At 40.6% G+C, this 15,093-nt stretch overlaps 1 protein-coding gene across 2 annotated transcripts in view; it reads right to left on the bottom strand.

Annotated features, from left to right (window-relative positions):
- Nucleotides 1–14,612, bottom strand: part of kdsr (3-ketodihydrosphingosine reductase) — a 50,328-nt gene extending 35,716 nt beyond the window's left edge. The window contains exons 1-4 of one of the 2 annotated variants that reach the window (XM_048522659.2): nucleotides 14,261–14,612; nucleotides 4,608–4,697; nucleotides 1,444–1,500; nucleotides 473–538 (exon numbers count right to left, since the gene is read on the bottom strand). In XM_048522659.2, the coding sequence (XP_048378616.1) occupies nucleotides 473–538; nucleotides 1,444–1,500; nucleotides 4,608–4,697; nucleotides 14,261–14,437 (390 nt within the window). In that variant the 5' untranslated portion in view covers nucleotides 14,438–14,612. The remainder of the gene's footprint in view (nucleotides 1–472; nucleotides 539–1,443; nucleotides 1,501–4,607; nucleotides 4,698–14,260) is intronic. The other variant, XM_048522651.2, reaches the window with a different exon arrangement.
- Between the last annotated feature and the right edge of the window lie 481 nt (nucleotides 14,613–15,093).

Genomic DNA, 15,093 nt, shown 5'->3' with positions numbered 1-15,093 from the left:
TAAACTCCAATTTTTTTACTATCAAAGACACAGTCTTTATGTAAGATTCAATTCTTTACGGCAAATCTCCTACAATTCCACCTTAACTTCTGATAATGAATAAATCAAACTGCACTATTATACTTTGGATTAGATTTTCTGGAAAGTATACGACATTTGAGTTTGTGTTGCAGAATGCCACACATTTTCTATAAATCATGAAGATCAGTGCTCAGTTGCTGTCTTACATGATACAAGATTTAATTGTTTATGAGAAGATAGAAAGAAGTGTAAAGAATCAGGACAACACAATAAACATGAGATGCATTTGTCAGTCAACATATTCAGAGTACAGGTCTACTGCAGCATTATAGCAGCAACAAAAACAGCAGTCTTTTTTTACCCAATCCTCTTCAGGGTCAATAATATATACACAGGATCTATTATATTAAATTGTATGGTTAGCATGTTAATTTTTAAAACGCAGACTTACTTGTTTAATTACACTTTGCACTTGTCCATAGTCTTTCGAAACATCAACAGATATACACAATACTACCTGTGAAGCCAATCAGAAGATATTGTCTCAAACCCATGCTTTGTAAACAAAACAGCACAAAAATCTATGATGCAAAATAAATTCTATGCAAGAACAAATCAACCAGAATAATTTTGAAAAAGGGACTACATGATGAAATTAATTGCATAAAGGAAAGTGGTAGAGACAGGAAGGAGACTGTGGGAGCACAAGAAATGAAGACACAAAGGATAAGAAAGCCTACGGGTAGATAAACGCTGCACATGGTGGGAGGAAAGGCACAGATGTAAGTGAGCAGTAGAAATACAAGAAGCACACAAGGGAGAATGAAACAGAGTATGCATGCAAAGGTAAGGTTTGTTGGGAGTAGGGCAAAGCCACTCCTGTTCAACTGACAGATTGCCCACCTCTAGGGAATGTGGATTGTGGAAAGAAGGCAAAAGCGTAAAGGGTAGGCCATTTCTCAAGAAGAAAAACAAAAAGTAAACTGCAATACTAAGTGGATATCTGAAAGGATCTCATCAATATGCCCAATAATTTGCAAGTGAATATGCCCCACTTCCAATTGCTCAGGCCTTTACACATGATAACACCCTATAGAAGTATAAAAGTAGGAACCAATCTGATGGAAATACTAACGCTATGGAAGCTAGCTTCAAGATCAGTTATTAGAACTATGGCTGACATTGTTGGCGCAAAAAGAGAACTATTTATCATCTATCACAGTTGTACAATTTTCCCTGCCAAAACGAAAGCTTTCTCGTTCCCCTGCTACAAACAAACTGTTCTTTTAATAAAATGTCAGTGAACAAAGAAGTGACTTAGAAATACAACAACTGCATTTAAATCACAAGAGTTTCACACTCAAACATTCAAAATGCTTTAGTATGCAACAGTCACAATGCTTACTCGTCTTCTACACCCACCTGTTTATCATTAATTGAATGCTTCTCAATTTCCTTCTTCGCCCGCAGAAGTTTGCCCTGGAAAACAAAAGGAATTGAAAATGCAGAAACATTTTCAGACTACCAATTTTAGAAATTCATGATGGCACATTCTAAAATCGAAGACTCTAAGTTTAAAAAAAATCTAACTGTTTACCAAACCTCAAGTGATTCAGTTTCACTGTTTTTTGATCAATGAATTTTGCAAATTCAAATGCATGAATAATTTGCAATTCAGGAAGCATTTTGAGTTTGCTTTGCACCTTTCAAAGCATCTTAATCTAGGTGCAACAATTAAAATTTAAATATTCATAAGAGATAAAGATTGTTTCCTACAACATTTATAATTTGAACGACAAATCAAAATATTTTCAACTACAAAGAATCATCATTTTTACTATTTATAACTAAAAAATCCTAAACTCCTTTTTCACTTAAGTTCTTATACTCAGATCCAACCTAATCACAGCAAGCAGTACAAAGTTCCTAAAAACACATGGAGAGGAAAAGTTTAAGGGATTCTTACTCAGCCATTAAATTTTCACACAATTTGTAATATCTGGAATAGTTACCAAACATACCCATTTCTGAAGAGGGGCCCCAACCCTAAACGTCAACTTTTCTGTTCCCCTGATGTTACCTGCTGTGCTTCTCCAGCTCCAAACTTATCTCTGACTCCAGCATTGGCAGTTCTTTCTACCTCACAGTTACCAAACAGTTGTGTTGAAGCACAACTTCCCTACTCTTGCATTCAATTCCTCTCACTTAACATTGTTAGCTTTCCTGATTACTTTCTGTACATGTGCTCAAACATTGTGATTCATGCACTAGGACACCCAGATATTCTCTGCATCCTGTCACCATTTAAATAAGCTATTTTATGTATTCTTTTGGCCAAAACAGGCAGTTTCAAACTTTCCTGATTATACCTCATTTTCTGGATCATTTATTTTGCCACTCAATCTATTTATCTACCTTTACAGACTCCTTATATCCGCTTCACAATTCACTCTCCTACCTACCTTTGTATCACCAGCAAATATAGCGACCATACCTGCAGTCCCTTCACCCAAATCATTTACATTAAAATTTATGAGTTGAAGCCCCAGCATCAGCCCATGGCACACTACTCATGACAACCAGCCTAAAACATATCTATTTATTCCTACTCTTCAGCTGGCTAGTAGAAAGCAATCTTCTATCCATGCCAATTTGTCATATTCAACACTGTGGTGTGGCACCACATCAAATGCTTTCTGGAAACATAAGCACAACACATTCACTGGTTTCCTTTTATCCACTGCACAAGTAATTTCTTCAATAAATTAGTTAAACACGTTTGCTCTTTGACAAAACTATACTGGCTCTACCTGGCTGCTCTGAACTTATCCAAGTACCTTCGCTTCTGCCTCCCTCATGTTCTGAGTTAAGGAGTTACATTAGCTATTCTCTAATCTAAAAGTAACTTTTCCCAAATCTATTGCGTTTTTGGAAAATTTAAACCACACATCAACTATCTTACTGGCTACTTATTTTAAGACCCCAGGATAATATCCATCAGGGCCTGGGCATGTGTCAACTCACACTTCATACAATTTACTCAGTATTACTTCCCTGGTAATTGCAATTTTCTTGAATACCATCCCCCGCTTTCTTCTCCCGAAATATAGCTATTTCTGGAATGTTACCAGTCTCCTCTTGACGGAACGCTGATGTAAAACTTCTGTTCAATTCATCTGTTCTCTCTTTATTTGCCATGACTAATGCCTCAGTTCAACAATTACTCTTCAATGCTTTAACTTGTCTTCTTTTTGGTTAAGTTGTGAGGGAGGGAAATCAAGGACTCAATTTTAAATTTACAGTTAAAGGAAATGATGTGATGAAGGATAAGAGGGAGACAGAGTTGGAGGAACTCAGAACACTTGCAAGGCTAGAATGGGGTACTGAATGGACCGAGGAGAATGCTATGGAGTGATTTAAACACAAGAAAGAAAAAACCTGAATAGCAACTGAGCTTGGAAACAACTTTAGATTGTGGGTACAGAGAAGCAAAAACAAATGGGACTTAGTACAAATTGGGATATCAATAGAGGATTTTTGGTAAAGAGAGCATCTAGACGAAGAGAGGAACTATTATTTTGTGGTCTATCCCAAAAGTCTGCAATTTAAAATTACTTAAATTCAGCATTTCCCTGCTTTTGACAAATGAATCACGCTGAACATGTTTTTCTTTGCAGAAATAAGTCAGCTTCAGTCCAAGATATCTGTCCACTAATTTGAAGAAAATGGAGACTACATTTCTAGACAGTTGTAGCATTGGAACATTTTTCAATTTTGTAAAATGTCAAGGACTCCTGTTGTGCAGTGATAGTATCCCTAACTCTTGTCCAGAAGGCATAGGTTCAAGTCCCACCTTCTCCAGAAGTGTATTAAAACTCCCCCTCCCATTCCTCAGATGACATGTCCATCACGGGCCTCCTGCAGTGCCACAATGCCACCCGAAGGTTGCAGGAACAGCAACTCATATTCCGCTTGGGAACCCTGCAGCCCAATGGTACCAATGTGGATTTCACAAGCTTCAAAATCTCCCCTCCACCCACTGCATCCCATAACCAGCCCAGCCTGTCTCAGCTTCCCTAAGCTGTTCTTCCTCTCATCCATCCCTTCCTCCCACCTCCTTGACCTGTCCATCTTCCCTGGACTGAACTATCCCCTCCCCACCTATACTCTCCTCTCCACCTATCTTCTTTTCTCTCCATCTTCAGTCCACCTCCCCCTCTCTCCCTATTTATTTCAGAACCGTCTCCCCATCCCCCTCTCTGATGAAGGGTCTAGGCCCAAAACGTCAGCTTTTGTGCTCCCGAGATGCTGCTTGGCCTGCTGTGTTCATCCAGCTTCACACTTAGTTATCGTGGATTCTCCAGCATCTGCAGTTCTCATTATCACTATTAAAACATCTGAGCAGGTTAAGTAAAAAGTGTCAAGATTCTTATTTCACAGCCTTATAGCAAACAGAACAGAAGAAAAAGTCAATTTAAACAAAATTCTTCTTAACCTTTCAGGTGGCTTGATTTAAGGCACTGAATTAATTCAATGCAAGAGAATCACAAAGTGAAAGTACAATAGTCATGTTTCAATTAACATACCTCATCTCGAGCCACCAGAGTTATAAAAGCACCACGCTTGAAGCACTCAATAGCAATACATTTCCCAATACCACTTGATCCCCCTGTCACCTGCATGGTTAAAAAAAACATTGTAATTAGAAACATCATTTTTCATGACTCTCTGATTCAAGGAACATTCTATACACAAGTGATTTCATTTTTTTTGCCAAAATATTTATTACTCTGCAGATATGCAGCAAATTAGGCCAAATTTAACACCTGGAAAATGAAATTTCACACTGTAGAAAATTAAAATGGGAAGGGAGTCTAAAATGTTTTAACACATGTTGAAACCTACTGAACAATGTGCACAAAAATCATTCAGTTTTCTCCTTTCCTGCCTACCCTTCTTCTTTACGTTTACTTGGGCATCTTTGCTTGTGTTTATTATACTTGCAGAATAGCAAAAGCATAAATTACTGAAGTGAGTGACGATTTGTCCAACAAACATTAAGTAATGCAACTGTTTGCTATTGTAAATGAACTAATTAACACTAGTCACACAGTCATAGAAACAAGCCCGTTGGCCCAACTCGTCCATGGTCACTAGGTTTCCTAAACTGAACTAGTCTCTTTTACCTGCATTTAGACCCTATCCCTCTAAACCTGTCCTGTCCACATACCCGTCCAAACGTCTTGTAAATGTCGTAATTATACCCGCCGCTATCACTTCCTCTAGCAGGTCACTCCATAAATGCATCACCTTCTGCATAAAAAGGCTGCCCCTCAGGTCTCAAATCTTTCTCCTCCCACCTTGTACCTATGCCCTTGGAGATATGGATTCCCCTACTTGGGGAACCAACCTTGGAAATTCACCTCACCCACACCACAGAAAAAGACTCTTCGGTCCATCACGTCCACACTGGACAAAAACAGATCACTTAACTCTTATAAATCCACTTTTCCAGCACTTGACTCAACAACTTGCTCACAAGTGCCCATCTAGATACTCTTAAAAGTCATGAGGGTTTCTACCCATACCACACTGGCAGATTTCCAGATCCCCACCACCCCCAGATGAAAAGGTTTTTCCTCATCTCTTCAAAGCCTCCTGCCCCTTCCCTTAAATGTCAGCTTCCTGGTCATTTGTCCACAATGGAGGGATCAGAGTTTCTTCCTGCCTACCCTATCAACGCCTGTCAATTTTATGCAACTGAATCATATCTGCTAAGGAAAACAAGACCAGACTCCCCAATTTCATTACAAATTCTCCAGCCCAGGCAACATCCTGGTAAAGCTCCCGAGTACCTACTCCAGTGCAATCATAGTTCTCCTATAATGTGGATTCCAGAACTGCATGTATAACACAAACCTATGGCCTAAACACTTTAACAATTCCAGCATAACCTTCTTGCTCTTAAAAACGAAAAGTATCCCGTATGCATTCTTCACCATATTATCCACCAGCCCAGATTCCTTAGGAGACTGGCATGCATGCACACCATGCTCCCTCTGATCTTTGGTGCTTCCCAGGTTCTTTTTTCATCGTGTATTCCTTTCTTTTATAAAGGATAGTCTCCTTCTTTTCTCTCCCTCTGCTGCAATTCTACCACCCCAACCCCTTTTAACTACTTAAGGAATTTGGAAGTTGCCAGGTCGTGATATGGAACCATGTGGCAGACGTGGGCCACGTCCTGCAGCAAAAACGGATGGAGAGTGGACCAGTGAGGCAGTGGCGGCAAGAGCAAGCCAGTGAGGCAGCCAAGAGTGGGACACTGGCAGTGACAGTAGGCTGGAAAGCCCGAAGTTGGATGCTGGCAAAGGCATGCAGCGTGCTGGAAAGACCAAAATGGGACTGCAACAACGGAAAGAGAAGTTGGACTTTCAAAAGTAATTTTTTTTCTTTATCTTATTCTAAGTTAATGCGAATGACACCACGTGCATATGGTAAAGGTACACATTTTTCACAGTATATTTACATTGAATACACGTGACAATAAGTGATTCAATTCAATTCAAAACTACACATTATTACAAAGCAAATGGTGTTAGGTGAAAGAAGTAGAGAAAAAAGTTGAACACAAATTTCTTTTAAAATACAAAATGATTTGGGTAGGCATTTCAAAGAAACAGAAAATTAAGAGGGGCCTTTTGAACCTTCAAGCCTGCTCAATCATTCAATATGTTCATGGCTGCTTTTACAACTCAGTATTATTCCTTACTCGCTTTCTCCCCACAAATAAGAACACAAGTAAACTATTCTGCCAATCAAGCCTGTTCCAACGTTTAATGAGATCATAGTTGTTCTGTGGCCTTGACCAAAATCCCTTAATATATTTGCTCGGATTTAAAGTTAACAACTCATCCGGAATCTACTGCCATTTGTGGAAGTGTTTTCCAAACATCTCCCACCCTCATGTTGAAATGCTTCCTATCATCTCTCCTGAATGGTCTGGCCCTAATTCTCATATTATGTTGCCTATATCTAGAATTCCCAACCAGTGGAAACATTTTCTTTTTATCTACCTTGCCTTTTCCTGTTAATATCTTTAAGACTTTGATCAAATCACTTCTTAACCTTCTAACTATACTGTTTGATCCCTTTAGCCTCAAGAACTATATCTAACTCCTCTTGAAGATACGTAATATTTTGACTTCACCTGAATTCTGTAACAGAGAATTCTACAGCCTCACCAGTCTGCCATTGAGGAAATTTCTCAGTGTCCCAATAGCCTAACCCATCTTCTTAAACGGTGACCCCAGGCATGGGCATCCCAGTTACCTGGAACATCTTTCCTGCATTTACCTTGACTAGTTGTGTTAGAGTTTCATGGTTTTTATAACATGCTCCTTCATTCTTCTGAACTCCAGTGATTACAAGGGCAAATTACTGCAGGTGTTGGAATTTGAAGTGAAAACAAAATATGCTGGAGATCACAGCGGATCAGGCAGCATCCACGGAGAAAAAGCAAGCTAACGTTGAGTCTTGATGATTCTTCAGAGTGTTCAGGTCTCAAAGAGTCATCAGGACTCAAAACATTAGTTTGCTTTCTCTCCACGGATGCTGCCTGACCTGCTGCGATCTCTAACATTTTCTTTTCAATCCAGTGAATCTGGTGCTAACTGGTCTAGTTTCCTTCTTCACTGCCTGCTGTACTTGCATGCTTACTTTCAGCAATTGGCGTAGAGGTCACCCAGGTCTTGTTGCACTTCCCCCTTTTCCAAAATAGCAACATTGAGATAATAATATGCCTTTCTGCTTTCAATACCAATGTTGTTAACTTTACATTCACCCACAGTATACCGCATCTGTTATGTATTTGGCAAATCACACAGAAGCACATGCTGCATCCGCCCACCCTGCTTTGTGTTGTCTGCAAACATGATGTAGGGAACCCTGCAGTTCAATGGTATCAATGTGGATTTCACAAGCTTCAAAATCTCCCCTCCCCCCACTGCATCCCAAAACCAGCCCAGCTTGTCCCCGCCTCCCTAACCTGTTCTTCCTCTCACCTATCCCCTCCTCCCACCTCAAGCCGCACCTCCATTTCCTACCTGCAAACCTTATCCTGCCCCCTTGACCTGTCCGTTCTCCCCAGACTGACCTATCCCCTCCCTACCTATACTCACCTCTACAGGCTCCATCCCCGCCCCTTTAACCTGTCTGTCTCCTCTCCACCCATCTTCTCCTCTGTGCATCTTCAATCCGCTTTCCCTCTCTCCCCATTTATTTCAGAACTCTCTCCCCATCCCTCTTTTCTGAAGAAGGGTCTCGGCCCGAAACGTCAGCTTTTGTGCTCCTGAGATGCTGCTTGGCCTGCTGTGTTCATCCAGCTTCACACTTTGTTATCTTGGACTCTCCAGCATCTGCAGTTCCCATTATCCCAGGTATAACATTTAGTTCCCTCTAGGAGGTACTACGTTTGAAAGTACAGCTTCCTGTTTTGGGAAGCGGGAGAAAGACAGAGTATAGCAATCAAAACCAATGGAGGGTGCAAGGTGGGAGAGATGCCTGGAAGATATTTTACCTAACAAAATGTGGTGAGGCTGTAGAAGTGAATGAGGACAAGAATGTATGTATCCAAAGTTGGCCCAGGCCAGAGAACTGTGGATTAGGTAAAATACACAGAAGTTAGAGATTCAAGAAGAAACCTTTTCAGAATTTTTTTTTAAGGAAAGAAGCAACAGAACAAATGCTTCTACCACTCGAACAAGTCTTTCAGCAATGCCCTAAAATAGTTACTGCATGTGCACGTAAACAGACACAGTGAATGACCTAACACCTTTCTATTTGCTTTTCTACAATTCTGGCTATGAGGAAATGTTGAGCAGGAAAGCTCTCTAACAGAGTCAGATTCATACCACACGGCAACAGACCTTTTGGACCAACTTGTCCACACCGAATATAACCCCAAACTAAACTGATTAGACCTGCCTGCTCCAGCCCATGTCCCTTCAAACCTTTCCTGTTCATGTACTCATGCTAAAGTCTTTTAAATGCTGTAAGTGTGCTCACATCCACCATTTTGTCAAGAAGTTCATTTAATACATGAACCACCCTTCTGTGTAAGCATTTGCTCCTCATGCCCCTAACCTTAACACTGTGGCTTCCGGTCTTGAAATCCCCCATCATATGGAAAAGACAACTATCATTAAATGTTTAGCACTCATTATTTTATAAACTTCTGTAAATCACTTCTCAGCATCCTATGCTCCAGTCAAAACAGTCCCAGTCTTAACAGTCTTTCTTTATAACTCAAACCCTGACCTATCACATCCTGGTAAATTTGTTCTGAACCCTCTCCAGCCTGATAATATCCTTTCTACAACTGGGTGACCAGGACTGGAACAGTATTCCAGAAGAGGCCTCACCAATGTCCTATACAACCTCAATGTGACTTCCAACTCCTAAACTCGTAGGTCTGAGCAATAAAGGCAAGCATGCCAAATGCCTTTTTAACCATCCTGACTATGTGTGAAGCAAACTTAAAAGAATTATATACCTGAACCCCTAGGTCCCTCTGTTCTATAACACTACCCAAGGCCCTACCATTAAGTGCACGAAGCCTATGCTTGTTAGTTGAACGAAAATGCAATACTCTTTAAATAATTCTTAATAGAGCAACAAATTAAGTGTCAGTTGAATGTCTTACCAAAAGTCATTTCTCACAAGGTTACAAAACATGGAAGGTAGTTAGAGCAGTCTGAAGAAAGGGCATATAGGCAATTTGTGCATGACATTTCAGAGAGGAGGTAAAAGATCATGGTGTAATTGAGGTAGATGGAGGAGCTAACAATATCAAAGACATCAATAGTTAAGGAGGACAGTGAACCAAAATTACAATTATACAGGTTGTCATCGTTGCCACTGACTCAGGTAGATTCCCTTCTCAAAGTCAATTTGAGGAAATTTGACACATACATTACAAGTAACGTACAAGATTACGTGAAGTTAGCTGGCAATGGTGTTTTTATTAAGAGGAGAAATGCTGAGTTTTAGAATTGCTGGAAAAAGACATGCTGTTGAAACTTTTTAGAAGTTTTAATATTATGACAATAATTTTGTAAGAGTCAGGAACAATTTCTAAAGAAAATGTCAATACTGTTGGCAAGACTAGGATCTAGAAAGGGCAACAGTTTAAGGAAGTTATAATAATGGTATTTTGTTATAATAACAACTTATTCAAGATTACCCCAAAGGGTGAATTTCAATACATCAAAACATTCTGGCAAAGGCCGAGTAATTATGGTAAAAATATATGAACAATAACAATCATGTCATTAAAAAAAATAGACAAACAAATTCAGCAGGTTGACTGAGAAGTGTTGAAATGGAGAATAAAAGAGTCAAACTGAATGAAAGTAATAAAATTAAAAAACAAAGCAGCACTTCTACATTACAAGGTACTGAAGTCTATGTAAAATTCAAGTACTTTGCTGAAAGCCCAAATCATACAAGGAAAAGGACTACACCAGTATCTTTCCGTCCTATGTTTTAGAGGGGGACATTTTATGAACTTAGCATTGCTTCGATTGGTCTGGGCCTAACAGGGGTAACCAATTCTGAAAAATCAGCACACTATAGAAGGGATTTTCCAAGCTTAATACAAACATTAACTTGCCATGTTTGTAGAATTTCAAGCTTTGAAACATGAACAGCAGTGGTTCAACTAATTTGGGTGACTTGCACAAATGCCACTCAGGCATAGCACTTATGAACAAAGAACAGATGCAACCCAGCAGCATAGATCAACAACAGCTCGCAGACAGTCTGAAACAATCGAGGGGGTCGGAGGATGAACACCCAATTATCTTTTTCTTCAGGCACGACTATCTTACTGCTACAGTATTACACACAGGGCTCAAGGCTTCCATCTCAGTCAAGGGCATGGAACGTGTGCTCATGTCTACTTAAGTCTATTTGCATTGCATGAATTAGATTTAACTGGGTACTCTTAAAAGCGAGTGGGTTAATTTCAGTGAGCAAATGAGTTAGATGCACACAGTAGAGGCAGCTGGAGGGAGCTTTATGGTGTAAAAGCAAAGAATTGAGATTTTTCTAAAAAAAAGGTGATGGGTAGGATCGTGGGAAAATATTGGTGAAACTAGTTGCAAAGATGAGTCTGAGATAGTGCAGATTTATAATGGAGGGCAAGAACAAACAGGAAAATCTGACTGCTGAGCTGGAAAAGCATCTTCAATTCAGACACATCTGGCAGTTGACAGCTATAGCACATACAGTTTAGTGTAGAGCCCCCACAATGAGTCCAGAGAGGTGGCTGTTCCATTAGGGAATGAAAATTCAGTACTTGCTGTTAGGGATGTGGACAATTACTAAACAGTTCAAAAACCAATGGCAGTGAACAGAAGCAGAGGTATCTCCAATAATTGTCCAATGAGATTTGGGAGGCAATGCTTTCCCTCCCTTAGGAGCAGAACTGAAATGTCCATTAAAAAAAAGGAACAGAAGTAGGCCATTCGACTCCTTGAGCCTATTCTACCATTCAGGAGGACCATGGCTGTTCCAACATTCCTCACATTCACTTTCCTGCCCTTTCCCGCCACCCCACCCCAACTCTCAATTGCCCAACTAATCATCTGGTGAAAAGTTGCAGACTTGAAATGTTAACTGTTTCTTTCTCCATTAACACTGCCTGACCTGCTGAGTATTTCCAGCACTTTGTTTTTATTTTAGAATGCTTAAAATAAGCAGGATGAAAAGCAAGAAATAGCTGGAAATGGAGCAAAGGTTTTTACCAGCAAACAAGATTCTAGAAAGAATAGAGACTAATGACAACAATAGGGAATTATTAATTATGGAGAATTTAAGGGAGGTACAAAAGGACAGAGATCACAAGGGACAGAAAGGGGCGAATTTGAAAATTGCCACAGAATTAATGCTCATTCTGTAGGCCAAGAAAAGACTAAAAGATAAGTTCAAATAGAGAAAAGGATACAAAAGTAGTGATGCTTGCAATGGTAATTAGAATTTCAATTCCTTCTTCCAAAGATCAAAATCCATCTTGAAGAGAAGTACCACACTGCATTCATGTTGTTCAGCTGGGGGAATGTGTAGAAGGTATGTGTAGGTAGAAAGCTGTGTTGTCAGGAAACTTAGGTGGTGAAAGATAGGAAAATGAAAAGTTCATCCAATTTGGTTCAGAATTTAAAGCACTTTCGACTTGATAAAATTGTGAATTGAAAACTGTGTTTGTAAGCAGTTTACATTTCACATGATGACAGAGATGGGGAATGAGCAGCAACAGTCTTGCGAGGGGAGTGAAAAAGTCAGAGAACATGGGGAAGCTCACTAGTGAAATCAAAGAAAACATGAACAGTGAAGGTGAGAATGGCAAATGGGTTTCAGACTTGGGCCCCCAGGAACAACGAATGTGGTTAGCCAGTCAAATTGCTGACTGAAACAACATGAGGACGATGGACAAGTTTGAATCAATGTTTGGATCAAAACATCATTCACAGTAGACAATTTTAAAGTCAATTAGAAGATTGTTCCAGTCTTGAAATGATTAGGGAATTAGTTAGATTTTACTGTGATGTGTTACTTGATGCTGCACTCCAAGAAATACATTATTTCATCATCAGGACATTAATGTGAAATTGGAGTAAATTCTGTGATCAAAGCTGTACCTTAATTTTTTTTTAAATAACGTACTGAAGTTTCTAAAAGTTGAAATCTGAAATAATTATTAGATATACCTGTCACCAGTGTGACAACCTGCAAAATCCAAAACAGCTGACATGCACAAATAGTAAATTTTGCAAGACAAAAACCATCTTGAGGTATTACCCTTTTGCTTAGAATATGAACATTACTCTTAGAGATGAGATTCTATTTTGTGGTAGGAAATTTAAGTTAATCTAACATGCTTTGTTACTAAAACAAACCAGTATACTTGCCCGACATTTAATTTTACTTTAAAATCAAAGACTATGAACTTTGCTAATCATGATGGAAACCTCTGAATTGGCACCAGAAGTTGGTAGAATAAAGTACAAAGAATTCTCTGCAGAGATGTGTGAGAAAATGAAAATGTATTGAAACAACAACACTTCAGACTCCAACAAGGTGTGATAAACCTGAAAGCAACAAACTTTGCATCTATAATTCTCACCACGGTGGATCCTTAGACTGAACTGTATCCATGTAAACAAATACAAAATACTGATTTTGTACTTTTTAATATGAAGAGGGTGAAAGAGAGTAGGAAAACATTGGGATTTGCTACTATCCCATACAATTATGTGAGTAATAAGTTAATTCAGGCGGATGGATGGCTGGTATGTGACGCAGAATGATGTCAAAGCAAGATCCCCACACCAGTTTAGGCTACCATGAGGGTCCTTCCGTCTCAACCTCACCCCTTGCCTGAGGTGTAGGGGCCTTCAGATCAAATACACCACTAGTCATTTCTCTTACGACAGAGGAACCCTATGATCCTCTGAATGGCAACTGTACCTCTGCCTAAAGACAGAACGAGAGGAAATATTCCTGGGGATATCAACAAGAGAGATTCATGAAGTAGAAAAAAATACAGTTCTTCACATTTATAAAGACAAATAAAGGGAAACAGAAAACTGCTCATTAATGACACGAGATTAATCGGTAAGACGACAATAATAGTGGAAAGTGTGAGCAGAGAAGTTGTAATCATTTAAAAGTTTTGTTTGACATAGAATATATTTACAATATGTAACCTGAGGTATGTATTATTCAACCTCTACAAATCTGGTCCAGAATATATAAAAGGTGCACGTGCAGCAGGGTTGGGTTGGTGGAGTTTCCGCCTCACTCTCCTCTAACCCGTGCGGCACCGGCGACCTGTTACCTTCCCTTCTCTACACAACCCTCCGCTCTATCACTTACACATGGGGGCAGTCAACGCAACCTTCCCTTCCCATGCACACAGGTGCAGTCACCTCCCATACAGTCGCAATTACCAAATCCCTCCTGCTGCCCTCACACTAGGCTTTGACTGCTTCTCCGCCGGTTCCCTTCCTAGTATTCACCGGGCGGATGGCTTTGTGTCGGAGAGAGTAGGATCTGCAGATGCTGGAGAATCTGAGATAACAAGGTGTAGAGCTGGATGAACACAGCAGGCCAAGCAGCATCAGAGGAGCCGGAAGGCTGACATTTTGGCCGAGCCGCCCGTTGCCGCGGAGTTTTCACTCACCACAACGTGCGATCCGTTGAGCTTGAGGGGCTTGGGGCTGATGAGTGGGGACACCATGTACAGGAGCAGAACGAAGGCCACGATGAAGGCCCCGACTACCAGCAACATGACGAGCAGCAGCGGCCTCCAGCCTGAAAACTCACTCCACAGAGTAACACCCTCCTCCAGAAAAAACATTTAAACCAGTCGGCGAGCGCTCCCGCTGATGGAGAGACGGAGAGGAGGAGCTGCGGTTAATGGAGAAACCACCAGCTAGAATAGCAAACAACATTAAAGTTCACAGCAAGACACGGGCGCTGCCAGACGACTGCCGAAGTGGGGGGCGGGGCCGGGCTGGGCTAGAGGTGTGGCCGAGGGCGTGGGAGCGTTGGAGGGGTGCGGTCAGGGTTGGGGGCGGGGTCCCAAGGCAAGTGGGCGGGTCTGGACGTGGCTCGATCAGGGACGGGGAGGCTAAGGGAGTCGGCAGGCGGAGGTGGGAACAGAGCCAGAAGTGGGACCCAGCGAGGATGTGCCTGATTTTGGAGACGGAGTGGGCGGGGCAGGAAAGAGGGAATGGTGGTTGAGGGGGTTAGGGGCGGTTAATGGCACATGCGCAATTCTCTGTCTAGGGAGCGGCGGAGGTCAGTTTTTATTTTAATGCGTTGATGAGTTACAGACTTAAAAGCAGCAGTGTCGGTGTATTAATATTAAACAGACGGTTGAATTACGTTTAAGTAGGCTTAACATTGAGGTTATAACTTTAGTAGTTATTTTTAAATCAACTAGCTCACGCAAGTGAAAAATATTTGTAGTGTTTGAACTTGGACCTTTTGGTTAATAGGTGAGAACATTAG

The sequence above is a fragment of the Stegostoma tigrinum genome, chromosome 2, assembly GCF_030684315.1.
Source record: "Stegostoma tigrinum isolate sSteTig4 chromosome 2, sSteTig4.hap1, whole genome shotgun sequence".
NCBI classification, from domain to species: Eukaryota; Metazoa; Chordata; class Chondrichthyes; order Orectolobiformes; family Stegostomatidae; genus Stegostoma; species Stegostoma tigrinum.
This window is presented reverse-complemented; position numbering and strand designations above follow the sequence as displayed.